Source organism: Microplitis mediator, chromosome 11, assembly GCF_029852145.1.
Source record: "Microplitis mediator isolate UGA2020A chromosome 11, iyMicMedi2.1, whole genome shotgun sequence".
Taxonomy (NCBI): domain Eukaryota; kingdom Metazoa; phylum Arthropoda; class Insecta; order Hymenoptera; family Braconidae; genus Microplitis; species Microplitis mediator.
In genome coordinates this window covers 14,760,795-14,774,028 of record NC_079979.1, presented here as the reverse complement: position 1 = coordinate 14,774,028, position 13,234 = coordinate 14,760,795, and the positions used below count along the sequence as shown (strand labels likewise).

At 34.8% G+C, this 13,234-nt stretch overlaps 3 protein-coding genes across 4 annotated transcripts; 1 reads left to right on the top strand and 2 right to left on the bottom strand.

Moving 5' to 3' along the window:
• Nucleotides 1–71: 71 nt before the first annotated feature.
• Nucleotides 72–2,561, bottom strand: LOC130678048 (cytochrome b-c1 complex subunit 6, mitochondrial). Its single transcript, XM_057485039.1, has 3 exons — nt 2,434–2,561; nt 2,245–2,344; nt 72–366 (listed from the first exon to the last, which is right to left on the bottom strand). Exons 2-3 carry the CDS (start codon nt 2,338–2,340, stop codon nt 193–195), a joined length of 270 nt encoding a protein of 89 aa, XP_057341022.1. The 5' UTR covers nt 2,341–2,344; nt 2,434–2,561; the 3' UTR covers nt 72–192.
• A 1,427-nt stretch (nt 2,562–3,988) lies between these two features.
• Nucleotides 3,989–11,247, top strand: LOC130678043 (histone-lysine N-methyltransferase SETD1B-A). 2 transcript variants are annotated; one of them, XM_057485034.1, is made up of 5 exons: nt 3,989–4,132; nt 4,224–4,441; nt 4,708–8,892; nt 8,961–9,218; nt 10,779–11,247. In XM_057485034.1, exons 3-5 carry the CDS (start codon nt 4,759–4,761, stop codon nt 10,950–10,952), a joined length of 4,566 nt encoding a protein of 1,521 aa, XP_057341017.1. In that variant the 5' UTR covers nt 3,989–4,132; nt 4,224–4,441; nt 4,708–4,758; the 3' UTR covers nt 10,953–11,247. The 2 variants fall into 2 exon arrangements, with proteins under 2 accessions (XP_057341017.1, XP_057341016.1); XM_057485033.1 differs by having other exon boundaries at nt 4,028–4,466.
• Nucleotides 11,248–11,366: 119 nt separating this feature from the next.
• On the bottom strand, nt 11,367–12,914 carry LOC130678045 (mediator of RNA polymerase II transcription subunit 21). The gene is made up of 2 exons (XM_057485036.1): nt 12,677–12,914; nt 11,367–12,593 (listed from the first exon to the last, which is right to left on the bottom strand). The coding sequence occupies exons 1-2, from the start codon at nt 12,716–12,718 to the stop codon at nt 12,075–12,077; spliced, it is 561 nt and encodes a 186-aa protein (XP_057341019.1). The 5' UTR covers nt 12,719–12,914; the 3' UTR covers nt 11,367–12,074.
• Between the last annotated feature and the right edge of the window lie 320 nt (nt 12,915–13,234).

The following is a 13,234-nucleotide window of genomic DNA, read 5'->3' as shown; positions in this document are numbered from 1 at the left end:
AAATTTTAAATGTAATTATAACATAAATGTTTTAAATACAATTGTTAAATGAATCTTAGTTTAAGCATTGATTCGATTAATTATTTATTTCTATCATGAAGTTTTTATATACAACGAGGGCAAATAGAGCTAATATTTTTATTATTTCAATATCATCATGTTAATAATAATAATTCATCATTATTACTGTAATTACTTAAGCTTACTGAAGAGATCGTGAGATACACAGTGATCGACACAGCTCACGTAGTCAATCAATTCTTCGAGACAAGTTTCTTCAGTCTTTTTTCGAGAATTGACCCGATCGGTGCATGTTGTCAATCTTTCTTGAAACTTCACGCATTTGGGTTGTTCTGAACACTTCTCCTACACAAAATAAAACAGATATTCAATTTAAAAATTTAATATTTAAATTCATAACTGAGAAATTAAAAATGACAGTTAATAATTTACTGTCACAATATTTTTAAACGACGGATTTTTATTCAGGATACTCAAGATTTTTTCAGTTAAGTTACCGGACTCCGACATGGACACGAGGTTGGTTTCTTGGTTTTATTTATTTATTTATTTATTTATTTATTTATAACGCATTTCTGCAATTTACAGTATGATATAAAATTTTGATTAGATTATTTAATACGCAAGATATATGCTTACAAAGATAAAAAGTTTAGTTTTAATTAATATTTAAATAAATCATATATTGACTTTTTGAATTCCTCCAATCTACCTCCAAAGAATTCTATTTCACCAGAGTAATCGTTGACTGCATCAAGAAACCTTATCCATGGGCTATTTTTTAATAAATAGCTTTTTCGTAGTGGGTATATAGACTAGACGACTATTCGGCTATTCCTTAAGCCCAATTTCGGGACATTCAGTTCTATTTGTCTTAATAAGTCCGGAGATACAAAATAACTATTGGTAATTTTAAAGAAACAACAAAACTGGTAATACGAATGTCGCGTTTGTAATCTCCATATATTAAGTGAAGCGTATTTAAAAAGTATCTTTATTTATAACAGTAACTTAGGGCCAGTTTTTTAAACCGGGTTTATTTTTAATTTATATATTATTTATGTATAGATATACTAGTAGACATTTAAACCTGGATGATAATAAACCCGGTTTGAAAAACTGGCCCTGACTCTTAACTTTTGGATTGTCATCACATGATTTTTACCAAAATACAATAAGCAATTTTTGAATTTTTTTTCAACTAATTAATTACAAAAAAAAAATCTAAAAAAATGCACGTGTAGAAAATTTAAAAAACTACAGGTGCAATTTTCTGAAATATTTTTTTTTTAATTTGTCGTATTTAAAAAACCCGATATTAGACGTAGGCTAATTTCAGTATCATCTTGGAGTTAGCGGACAATTAAAAATTTTTGAATTTTTTTTCAACTAATCAATTGCAGAAAAAAAAATCTAAAAAAATGCACATGCAGAAAATTAAAAGAACTGCAGGTGCAATTTTTTTTTTATAATTAATAGTTTTGGTAAAAATCCAGTAATTGTTAGACGTCGATTAAACATGATACTGAATTAGCCGACGTCTAATAATTTTTGAATTTTTATCAAAACCATAAATTATAAAAAAAAAAAACAGTTTGAAAAATTGCACCTGTAGTTTTTTTAATTTTCTTCATGTGAATTTTTTTTTTTAGTTGATTTGTTAAAAACAAATCCATAAATTTTAAAATGTCTACTGGCTTCGGAATCGTGACTAAATTAATTATCATCAATTTATTAAAGGATTTTTAATATCAGATAATTATTTGCTACCTTGTAATATGAGAGCTTTAGTAAATAATTTAAAAAAATTAATAAAAAAGCCATTGCTAGAAGTACACGAGGTCTTATATGACATGCGGACTAATAATTGCGATAATGATCGAGTTACTGACGAAGAATCGATACCAATTATTAAAACTCAATTCATTTATTGGACCTCCACTGATTATAAATAAATATGACAATTATTTTGAATATAAAATTAATTATTTACATGAAATTTTGAAACATGACAAGTTATCATTATTTTTTCACCCAATAAAGATCCGAAATTCTCGTAACTTGTAATTTTTATTCTACTGTAATTTTTTCTCAACCCCCGCGAAAAAGAATGGTCTTGAAAATTTTAAATACTTAAGAATCGTCCGGTTCTCTAAATTTCTGCATTTATAAATATTTTAATTTAAAAAAAAATTACGTAATGTTTATCAAGTATTTACTTACACGCAATACTTTTTGCGGGTCAACTAATTCGGCATCTTCATCATCAGCTTTAACTCTTGGCACAAAACGACCAACAAAATTTTGTAGGAATGACATTTTGCTGTGAAAAAAATAAAATATTATTTTCTTTTTTAAATTTTTATAACAATGAACAATTAACAATTAAAAAATATAATTGAAGAAAATCACCTCACGTCTAGATCAGAATATTAAAGATGTCTCCAATAACCAGTCCTCCGTCATAAAGTACTGAAGCTTCGCAATACAGAATACAGTGGGCGCTTTACATAAAATTTTAAATCTTCTCTACCTAATGATGATACTGAAATTACCCGGCGTCAAATAATTTGCGTTTTCTTTTTTAAAAGCGATAAATTTAAAGAAAAAAATGAGTGTGAATGTAACTGACAGGTGAGAATTTAAAAATTTTATAATAAATGAATAAAATGTAAGTAGAGTAATAATTAAAAATGCGTAAGTATCCAAATTAATGAAAAATCCGTACGCGCACTTTCTTAAATTTCACGAGTGTGAATGTAGCAGACAGACAAATTTAAAATTATAAATAAATAGAGGCAATAATTTAAAAAATAATATTTTGAAAAAATGCGCTTATTAATTTCAAAATTTCTTAAATGCGCATTTTCTTTAAATTTTATATTATGAATTATTTACTCTATTTATTAATAATTTTAAATTTGTCTAACGTCTGCTACGTTCACACTCATTAAATTTCAGTATTTTAATTAATTCATTTATTTAAAATTTATAAAATATGTCAAAAAGTAATCTATATTATTAAGAGAATAAGGAAAATTTTGTTCCCGCCATATCTATATGATAGAATTAGTTAATGTTATTGAAATTGGTGTCATTAGATAGGTCTTGACTTGAATTTGTGCCTTTTCATAGTTCAAACTCTTTTTAATTGCCAAGTATTGAGATAAATAGATTTATCTATATCATTCGAATTACATTTAAATTACGCGAGAAATAAGACGATCGTATTTATTTTCTTTAAATAAATTAATACTTTAATTATTCTGTCACTAAATATGAGTGAATGTCACTGAATATATAGCTATATTATTTATATCGCGTTACTTATTCCAAAATGACAGATTTTTCTACTCCCTTTTGGTTTTAGGAAGCTTCTCAAAGCCAAAAAAGTGTGCATAGAAAAAAAAGGATTCATTGACACAAAAAATCTTTACTCGCCTAAAGAAAATTTTTACTTACCCCAATAAATTTTTTGCATTGTGAATTGAAAACAAAAATTTATTTAGAACTAGAAAAAATTACTTGGTGCAAGGTATCATTTCTTGACCAAAAAAATCTTTTCTCGCCCCAAGACAATTTTTGTATTTAATTGATAATGGATAAAATTTCTTGATGCAAATTAAAATTTTGTTGCGGCAAGAAATCCTTTGTTTCCAAGTATTTTATAAAAATTAGTAGTGGTATTTGGGCAGTCACGTAGTGACTGCAGGTTGCTTGTTTTAAAAAATTGCATCTATAGTTTTTTAAATTTTCTACATGTGCATTTTTTTTTTAATTAAATTGTTGAAAAAAAAACTCAAAAATTGTCAATTGTCTGCTAACTTCAGACTCATACCCAGTGTCAGTAACTAAAAATATTTAAAATAAAAATCCCAAGATTTCATCAGATGGCAGGACATGACTAAACCCACAGAAGTCAAAACCCCACTTGTCATTTAGTGACAGTGGTGTGTCAGTGTGTAAAAAAAAGTACATATTCCATTTAAAACACATATATAAAAATATGTCCATGTAATAGTGCCGTGTATTTATGCTGGCGTGTCGCTGCCTGCTGTTCATTTCATCAGAACCAGATTAAGAATGAAAACTACTCGGCGTTAAGTATAAAGTATATCTAAATAAATCTGCATCAAAGCAAAGCAAGAAGAGTTTTACTACTAAGTTTGTACATACTTACATATATATACATATATTTACAGCTTACAATTATCTCAGTGTATCCAAAGACAGCAGACTGACGAGATATATATTAACAGATAGCTGTACAATTGTGAAATAAAAAAAACGTTTATATATTTAACAAGACCACGGAAGTAAGAAAACCTCAGCCCGACCAAGTTTATCCATAATTATATTTTGGTACTTGGTGGATTTTTATTATGGAATCTGACCGGAATCCTACTTGAGCATCTTCAAGGTTGATCATCAGTTTCTATTACCTGGTATCGTAGTCTAGAAATAAGATAATAGTTTATTATACATGACTATATTTACTTGGAACAAACAACCTCTAGCTCTCAGTCTCCGAGCTTGGAGGTTATGTTGTAAATATTAATCGTAAATACAACTAATACTAGGAGCAACATTACGATAATTGTCCCTATTAACATTAATTTTAATTATTAATTTGAATTGTAAGTCTGTTTGTTTGTCTTGTGATAATAAATTGCTGTAATTTTTCAGGTATCGGGTACCCAGTTGTAACTTTACATGAATGGATGATGCCTGGAGGCAATGAACGGTATGGAGAGACATGGACATGGGCATAATCATTCCCATGCACATCCACATCATCACCATCATCATCATCACCATCCGCATCCGCATCATCATCACCACCATCATCCGCATCCACATCATGGGTCTTCGTCCTCGTCGTCTTCGAACCAAAGTATTGGACAGACGACACCACAGGGTGGGATTATCCAGCAGCAAAAATACGCTCATGGTCATGCCTCTCATGCCAGGGAGTCACCGGTGGTACCGCCGTCGGTTGGACCTGGAGGACAACAATTACCTCCGCCGCAGCAGAAATTACGAAATTATAAATTGATAACTGACCCATTTCTTGTGAAAGGTGCGCAAAAATTGTATAGATATGACGGTGTGATACCTGGTGACCCGACTTGTCCGGTTGTACAGCCACGTGATCCTAGATCGCAGTTGACGCGGATATGGACGCGTTTAGAGCAATTAGATTTACCAGTACCGCGTTTTAAAATAGATGCTAATTATTGCGGCGAACCACCGCCTCTTGAAGTGACGTTTTGTCATCTTAATGACAATATTGACCGTACATTTTTGGGTGACATGGTACAAAAATTTGGTGTTATTGAAGAACTGACTATTTATTACCATCCGATAACAAATAGACATCTTGGTATTGCACGTGTTGTTTTTGAAACAACAAAGGCTTCGAAGGGTTGTGTTGAAAAATTAAATAATACGTCTGTGATGGGTAAAGTTTTGCGGGTTTTTTTGGATGCATTTGGTGAAGAGTGTAAAAAAATTTATGCTGAATTAACAACGGAAAAAAAACCAGAGAAAAAAGTGGAAAAAGATGTTAAAGTTGAAGTTGAACCGGAAAAGCAGACGCCGATTGATAAACTGCCCGAAGAACGTGATGACTATAGGAGCAAAAAAAATACTAGCTTAGATAAAAGTAGAACTAATGACGGTACGTACATTGAAAATTCCCGGTTCGGAAAGTATCGAGACTATCCGACACCCGGTGGTAGCACTAGCAGTGATATGGGCTACGGTACGACACCAAGTGACATGAATTATTCGAGTACATATTCACAGAGTTCGACGCCAGCTAGTTATGATTACTATTACTCGGGTTATCATCATCAGCCCAGTGGTTATGTGCCAGGAATACCAGCAGGTCCACCGCCACTTCCTCCCCCAGCGCCGACGATGCCTACGCCGCCAATTCAGCCGGCTGCTGGAGTTTGGTGGCCAGGTAACTCTGCTAGCTATCCACCGCCGACAATGTGGCCGTCACATGTCCCACCGCCTGGAACAGTTGAAACCACTCTACCACCGTCGTCTTCAAAGCTCACGAGCACAAAAGCAGCCTCACACCAGTCGAAAAAAGAAAAAGAAAGCCAGTCATCTACACCCAAAACAACACCACGTGATTCCCCAGAAGAATCACGCAAGACTCTTGATTTAGACACGAGAATTGCGATGCTGCTGAAAGATAAAGCGGGTGGAATGGCCCCGCCGTTTTTGCAATTCGGCAGTGACTCGGAGGATGAAAAAAAATCACATAAAGCTGAGGAAGAAATGCTGTCAAATCCACCGAGTCCGTTCGTCTCCGAAGAGGTTTACAAAACGTGTTTTGACAAAAAGACTGAGCGCACTAAAGAACGTAGGAAACCACATGAAAATAACATCAACCAATTTTCCGTTGATGAAGATCTTGGTAGTGTCATAAGTTCAAGTGAAGATGAAGCTCTGCTGGGTAGTTACAGTCCAGCTGCAATTGATGCTGAACCGGAACCACCTAAAGATCCTCCACCCCCACCACCGCCTGATGACGATCGTATGTCACTCAGTTCGCTTAGTTCGGGTGATGAAAAAATAGAAGAAGTTATAGCTCAAGCAGAACCACCAAATCATTTGTATCCTGGGGGTCATTATCCTGGTCATCTTGCACACTATCCGCCGTCTAATGATATGTACAATTGGCCAAGACCTGCGCAATATCCGTACCCGTATGGTACACCCTATATGCCAAGTCAGTATCATTCCTCGTCATCGATGCCCGGTGGTGTTGGATCCCAGGGTGCGAATTATTATCCAAACTTTCATTCGAGACTGGCGATGGCTAATCATAACATCACTAAAGACAATCCTCAAGGACCGACGATAAATGGCGTGCTCGACCGTGTGGTGAATGAGTTGAAGCAAATATTGAAGAGGGATTTCAACAAAAAGATGGTCGAGAATACGGCATTCAAACAGTTTGAGGTCTGGTGGGATGAGAAGAAGAATGAGAAGAGAGACACGAGTGGTGATACGACGACTGCTAACAACGCAGTAAAGGAGGAACCAGCAAAACCACTCACGTCATTTTTGGAACAAGCAACACCACTTGGATTTAATTACGACAGCATTAGTGGTCTTGGTATACGGGCAAGTATCCCGAAAATGCCGTCATTTAGACGTAAAGTCAAGGCACCAAGTCCGCCGCCGCAAGACGAAGACAGCCGTCAGTCAGATCGTATGGATACTGAGCTGATTGATAGCGATAGTGATTTAGATTTTTCAACAGTTTCAACTTCGAAACCCAAAAGACCTACAACTCTGCCGACCAGTGCCTCGTCTATTTCTAGTTCTACTTCCACTGCAAGCTCAGGCTCCAGTAGCAGCAGCGACTCGAGTAGTTCTAGCGACAGTTCTGACGATGAAGCAGAAGCCGAGTCAGACAGCAGACTATCCGACCACCGGCCGCTGGCATGCAACAGTGAAGACCCGGAAATTTTAATGGAACTCGCGATACAGAGGTCATTGAATTGTCCAACACCACGTGGTCGTGAAACGCCGATTCCTGATATTGACCTTGACGATCTTACCACGGACTTCCCGCAGATGAATAACGAGGCAAGTCTCCCGACTACTCCAGTCCGAATGAGTCCGAAACGAGAATGGCCAAGTCTGCCGGAAGTCGCATTACAAACATCGGAAGCTCCCGTACTGTCAGTCAAAGATGAGCCTAGAGATATACAGAAAATGGAGAATTCAGCAGCAGAAGCATTGATGACTCTCGCCGGGCAAGACAATATCATCAGACACAAAAGTCCAGGTCCTATCCAACCGAATATCATCAGAGCTATTGAAGACATGTCCACGAAATACATCAACAATGACCCAATTATTCCCGAGTCTGAAAAAATAGAAATGTTTAGCGAAATACCAACGACTGATTCTGAAGAAGAAAGTTTGGAGATACGTAGATTGAGGTATCAAGCTGAGTCAGAATTACGATTGAACGGTCAACGCAGTCCGAGCAGTAACTCTGGTTCTCAAGTATCCCAAGTATTTATGGAACATTCATACTCTCTTCCACCAGCGACCGTTGAACCTCCGACGGCTCCACCTTCAGCAGCACCCGCACATCCAGCTGCTAAAGTTAAACCACAGCCGCAACCATCACCAGCACTTACACTGTCGCCAGCGAAACCTAAACCAGTAAAGACCGAGCCAGCAAGAGAGCCCACCGAGAAGAGGAAGTACAATAAGCACACGAAATTAGCCGTTCACAAAAATCATGAACGTGAAAAAGAAAACATCAATGAGTTTACCTACGGAAGGGTACCGAGAAAATTCCCAGAAGCTCCACCAGTCACTTACAAAGAACGTGACATCATGGCAGAGATGGGCGTTCTCTACGAGTTCCTTACTCGCGGAATAGACCACGAAGATATCGAGTACCTGCGTCGCAGCTACGAAGCACTTCTTGCTGATGACACTCAGGGCTACTGGCTCAATGATACCCACTGGGTGGATCATCCTGCAACGGATATTCCTAACCCGCCTAAGAGAAGAAAGCGGGACGAGATAAGACTACACGCGACAGGAAGCGCGAGGACTGAGGGCTACTACAAAGTTGATGTGCGTGAAAAAGCTAAACACAAGCATCACTACGCTCAGAGTATACAGCGTTCTAATGACGTTGAGTTGAATACAAGCGTTTATGCCAGCGGTGAAGGTATGGCCAATGGACCTAAAATAAATACCAAAGCTCTTTCGGGTAAAATGCAAGCTCTGTCACGAGAAGCGCGCAGCAATCAACGTCGCTTACTAACTGCCTTTGGTATTGATACTGACAGTGATCTACTCAAGTTCAATCAACTGAAGGTATATTTTATGATTATCAATATTGTTCTTGCTCTAAGAAATCTTTTATTGCTTTTTTTAAATTTCAGTTCCGTAAGAAACAACTCAAGTTTGCTAAGTCTGGTATTCACGACTGGGGTCTCTTTGCAATGGAGCCGATAGCTGCTGATGAGATGGTGATAGAGTATGTTGGGCAAATGATAAGACCTATTGTTGCTGATTTTCGCGAATCTCAGTACGAGGCGACTGGCATTGGAAGCTCATATCTATTTCGTATTGATCTAGACACAATTATTGATGCAACAAAGTGTGGAAATTTAGCGCGATTTATAAATCACAGTTGCAATGTAATTATTTATTTTACAATAACTTATTTACTCATTAATTTATTTTTCACGATACCAGCATCGAAAGTTTCAGTGTCCACAGCCAGTCGAAAGAAGATCATTTCAGTCCAATGCCGTGAATTAATATTAGCGTATGCGTGAATTGCGAATGACTTCAGTCGGCGGCAGAAACATTTCTTCACTACACCTGCACCGAAAGTTTAAATTCCTGCCCTGTTTAAAGGGAAGAAAGTCGTTCTTTTCTTTTATGAGAGAACAAATAAAAATTAGCGCATGCGCCATTCTTCCAATAAACAGAGGCAAAAATTTAAACTTTCAAGTACAGATCTGGTGAAAAAAAGTTTATACACCACGGAAGAAGGTCGGACGTCCCAACCCGAGTGTTTGCTACCGGGCAATTATACACGCGGGTTGGAATGTCCTACTTTTCTCCCTAGGTGTGTAAAATACTAGTGTTTCATCCCGTGGAAAGAAACAAATAATGTCTCTGCGCGCTGACTGAAGACATTCGCAATTTAAACTCTGATACTTGTCATTTGTTTAACAGTAATTGTATTTACGTAAATGACAGTTCTGACTGTGATTAAGTTGTATAAAAACGAGCAACCTGCAGCCACTACGTGACTGCCCAAATATCACTACTAAATTTATAAAATACGCAGAAAAAAAAGGATTTCTTGCCGCAACAAAATTTTAATTTGCACCAAGAAATTTTATGCATTAACAATTAAATACAAAAATTGTCTTGGAGCGAGAAAAGATTTTTTGGTCAAGAAATAATTCCTTGCACCAAGTAATTTTTTTTAGTTCTAAATAAATTGTTGTTTTCAATTCACAATGCAAAAAATTTCTTGGGGTAAGTAAAAATTTTCTTTAGGGGAGTAAAGATTTTTTGTGTCAATGAATCCTTTTTTTTTCTATCCACACTTTTTTGGCTTTGAGAAGCTTCCTAAAACCAAAAGGGAGCATAAAAATCTGTCATTTTGGAATAAGTAACGCGATATAAATAATATAGCTATATATTTAGTGACATTCACTCATATTTAGTGACAGAATAATTAAAGTATTAATTTATTTAAAGAAAATAAATACGATCGTCTTATTTCTCGCATAATTTAAATGTGATTCAAATGATATAGATAAATCTATTTATCTAAATACTTGGCAATTAAAAAGAGTTTGAACTATGAAAAGGCACAAATTTAAGTCAAGACCTATCTAATGACACCAATTTCAATAACATTAACTAATTCTATCATATAGATATGCCGGGAACAAAATTTTCCTTATTCTCTTAATAATATAGACTACAAATGACAATTTACGCTTACGCTGATAGTTGATCCTACCATTGGTTTTAAATTAACTTGTTTCTGACTGGCTGCTGACACTGAAACTTTAAGTTCCAATGCAGGTAATCATGAAAAATTTTGTGTGTAACTCAGGATGAAAGACGATTTCAGACTGCGGGTGATGTCAGTCTTCACCCTGGTCTGAAGTCGTTTTATTTCATCCCTTGTCACACAATATACTATATAATAAATGTTTTTATTATTTTAGCCGAATTGTTATGCTAAAGTAATAACGATAGAGAGTCAAAAGAAAATAGTAATCTACAGTAAACAGCCGATTGGTGTTAACGAAGAGATAACATACGATTACAAGTTCCCACTGGAGGAAGACAAAATTCCTTGTTTGTGTGGCGCACCTCAGTGTCGTGGTACTCTTAACTAGAGAGCAAGATGTCAAGCAAAAAAAAAAATATTTTACAAGACTTGTTATTGTGCTTTGAATGATGATCGCTCATCATCACTTCCACAACTCTCAACTGTATTTCTATTAACTCTTGCTCTAAATCATTATCATAATTATCGTTGTCGTCATCAGTAACATCATTATCAATCACAATCGTCATCAATCATATTCCCCTAATTAATCGTACATCCCAACTCATATTTTTGTAAATAAAAACCCCTATGTAAACATTTTTTAAAAATGCAATTTTGAAAATGCTAAGTGACGAATTAATTTAATTATAACAGAGGATCCTTTATCCTTTCATAAAAAAAATATATATATATATATATATATATACATATATATAAATATAAATAAAAATAAATAATTAGTAAATAATATAACAAGATGTATGATATTAGAAATATTTAATTTCAATGCTCAAGATATTATTTTTATTTACATACTAAAATATTTTCGAAGTGAATGCGCATTAAATCCGGAGTGAATTCGGAGCTCATGACTGTATTTATTTAATCCTTTTGGAGTCAAATTCACTCCTACAGGAAATTTATTTTAATATTAAAACTAAATCGGAGTGAATGCGGATTTAAATAAAATGCAGATCACTCCGAAATGACAGTGTTACAATTCTACTCATAACATCTCTACTCAAGGGAAGTAACTACAGCTCTACTCACAACTTTACTCAGCCTCAACTCTACTCACAGTTTTTTACTCAGCTACAAGTCTACTCATTTACAACTTTACTCAGCCTCAATTCTACTCAGTTAAATTTTTACTCAGCTACAACTCTACTCACAAAGAATTGCTATTTTATCGATAGGCTAAAATACGTGAGTTGAGTTGTAGCTGAGTAAAGATATAACAGTAGAGTTAAACCTGATTAGAATTGAGGCTGAGTAAAGTTGTGAGTGAGTAGACTTGTAACTACTTCCTGTGAGTAGAATTGTAACCCTGCCAAAATAAACTCCTTATTTACTCCATTTGCGGAGTAATTTTTTTTAAAACTCCGGAACTCCGAATCAAAGTGAATGCAAAATAAAATAAAATCCAAATTCACTCCCGATTTTTTACAGTGCATTGAACTTAAATGATTTATTGATTGATTGTAGCTGATGATTGATCAGGTGCGAGAGTTGAATGTGAATTAGTGTTACTGCTACCAGAAACAGAATTAACACTAAAAGTATCTTGAAATTGTTGTGTGACATTTAAATTTGTATTTAATGATGATGAAGTCGTGGCTGGTGCTATTGGATTTTGCATGTCTAGCTGACTTTGAGCAATATCCTGAAGTGCAGCTTGAATACGTTGTAATAGAGCTTCACCTTGGCGCACCACTTCCTCCAACTGCTCTCCGGCCTCCAGATTCTCTTGCTCTAGGCGACTGAGGCTGGCAATCTGGAGCTCGTGAGAAGATTCCTCACTGGGTAGACTTTCTATCAGCGTGTCAATGTCCTTTGCACATCTTGCTATCAGGGTAGCAAACAGAGCTGCGTAGTCTTCTTGTGGTTGATGGGGCTGGGGTGTTCCTATTCGATCAAAACCAGGGAATTTACTTGGCGTCGAGTACTGCTGGAGAATTCCTACGCTGTTACAAAAGTGTTCTGCTTGCTACAGATAAAATATATAAAAAATTATATTTATTTATGTAGTGTAGGTTATAGTTATGGTTACTGATAAATTTTTAATCTTACCTGATTTATTGTATCTTGCAATTGTGTCAAACGATCCGCCATCTTTTATTATAAGTTTGTTATTAAAAAAATTGATACAATTATTTGTTTATATTGTTATTGAATTTTTAATTTTACTGTCACCTTGATTTATCCAACACTTGTTAGTGTATTTTTTAGTCTCTTATTTGTAAGGTTATGATGGGATAAATATGATAATGATAATAATAATAAATGAATTATTGCGGCGAGTGGCAGCATTGAATGTGAGTTGTGATGAATTACCACGTGGTAGAGATTTTCAATAAATCGTCGAGATGAAATAAAATACGATCCTGAAGTTAGCAGACAATCACAAACTTTCGGATTTTTTTTTTCAACAAATAAATTAAAAAAAAAATTTTTTTTTAATGCACATGTAGAAAATTAAAAAAACTACAAGTGCAATTTTTCAAAATATTTTTTTTTTTACTATTTATTGTTTTAAAAAAAATCCAAAAATTATTAGACGCCAGCTGACTTCAGTATCATAATAAAATATGTATGAGTTTAAATTTTTAAATTCATTAAATAAATTTT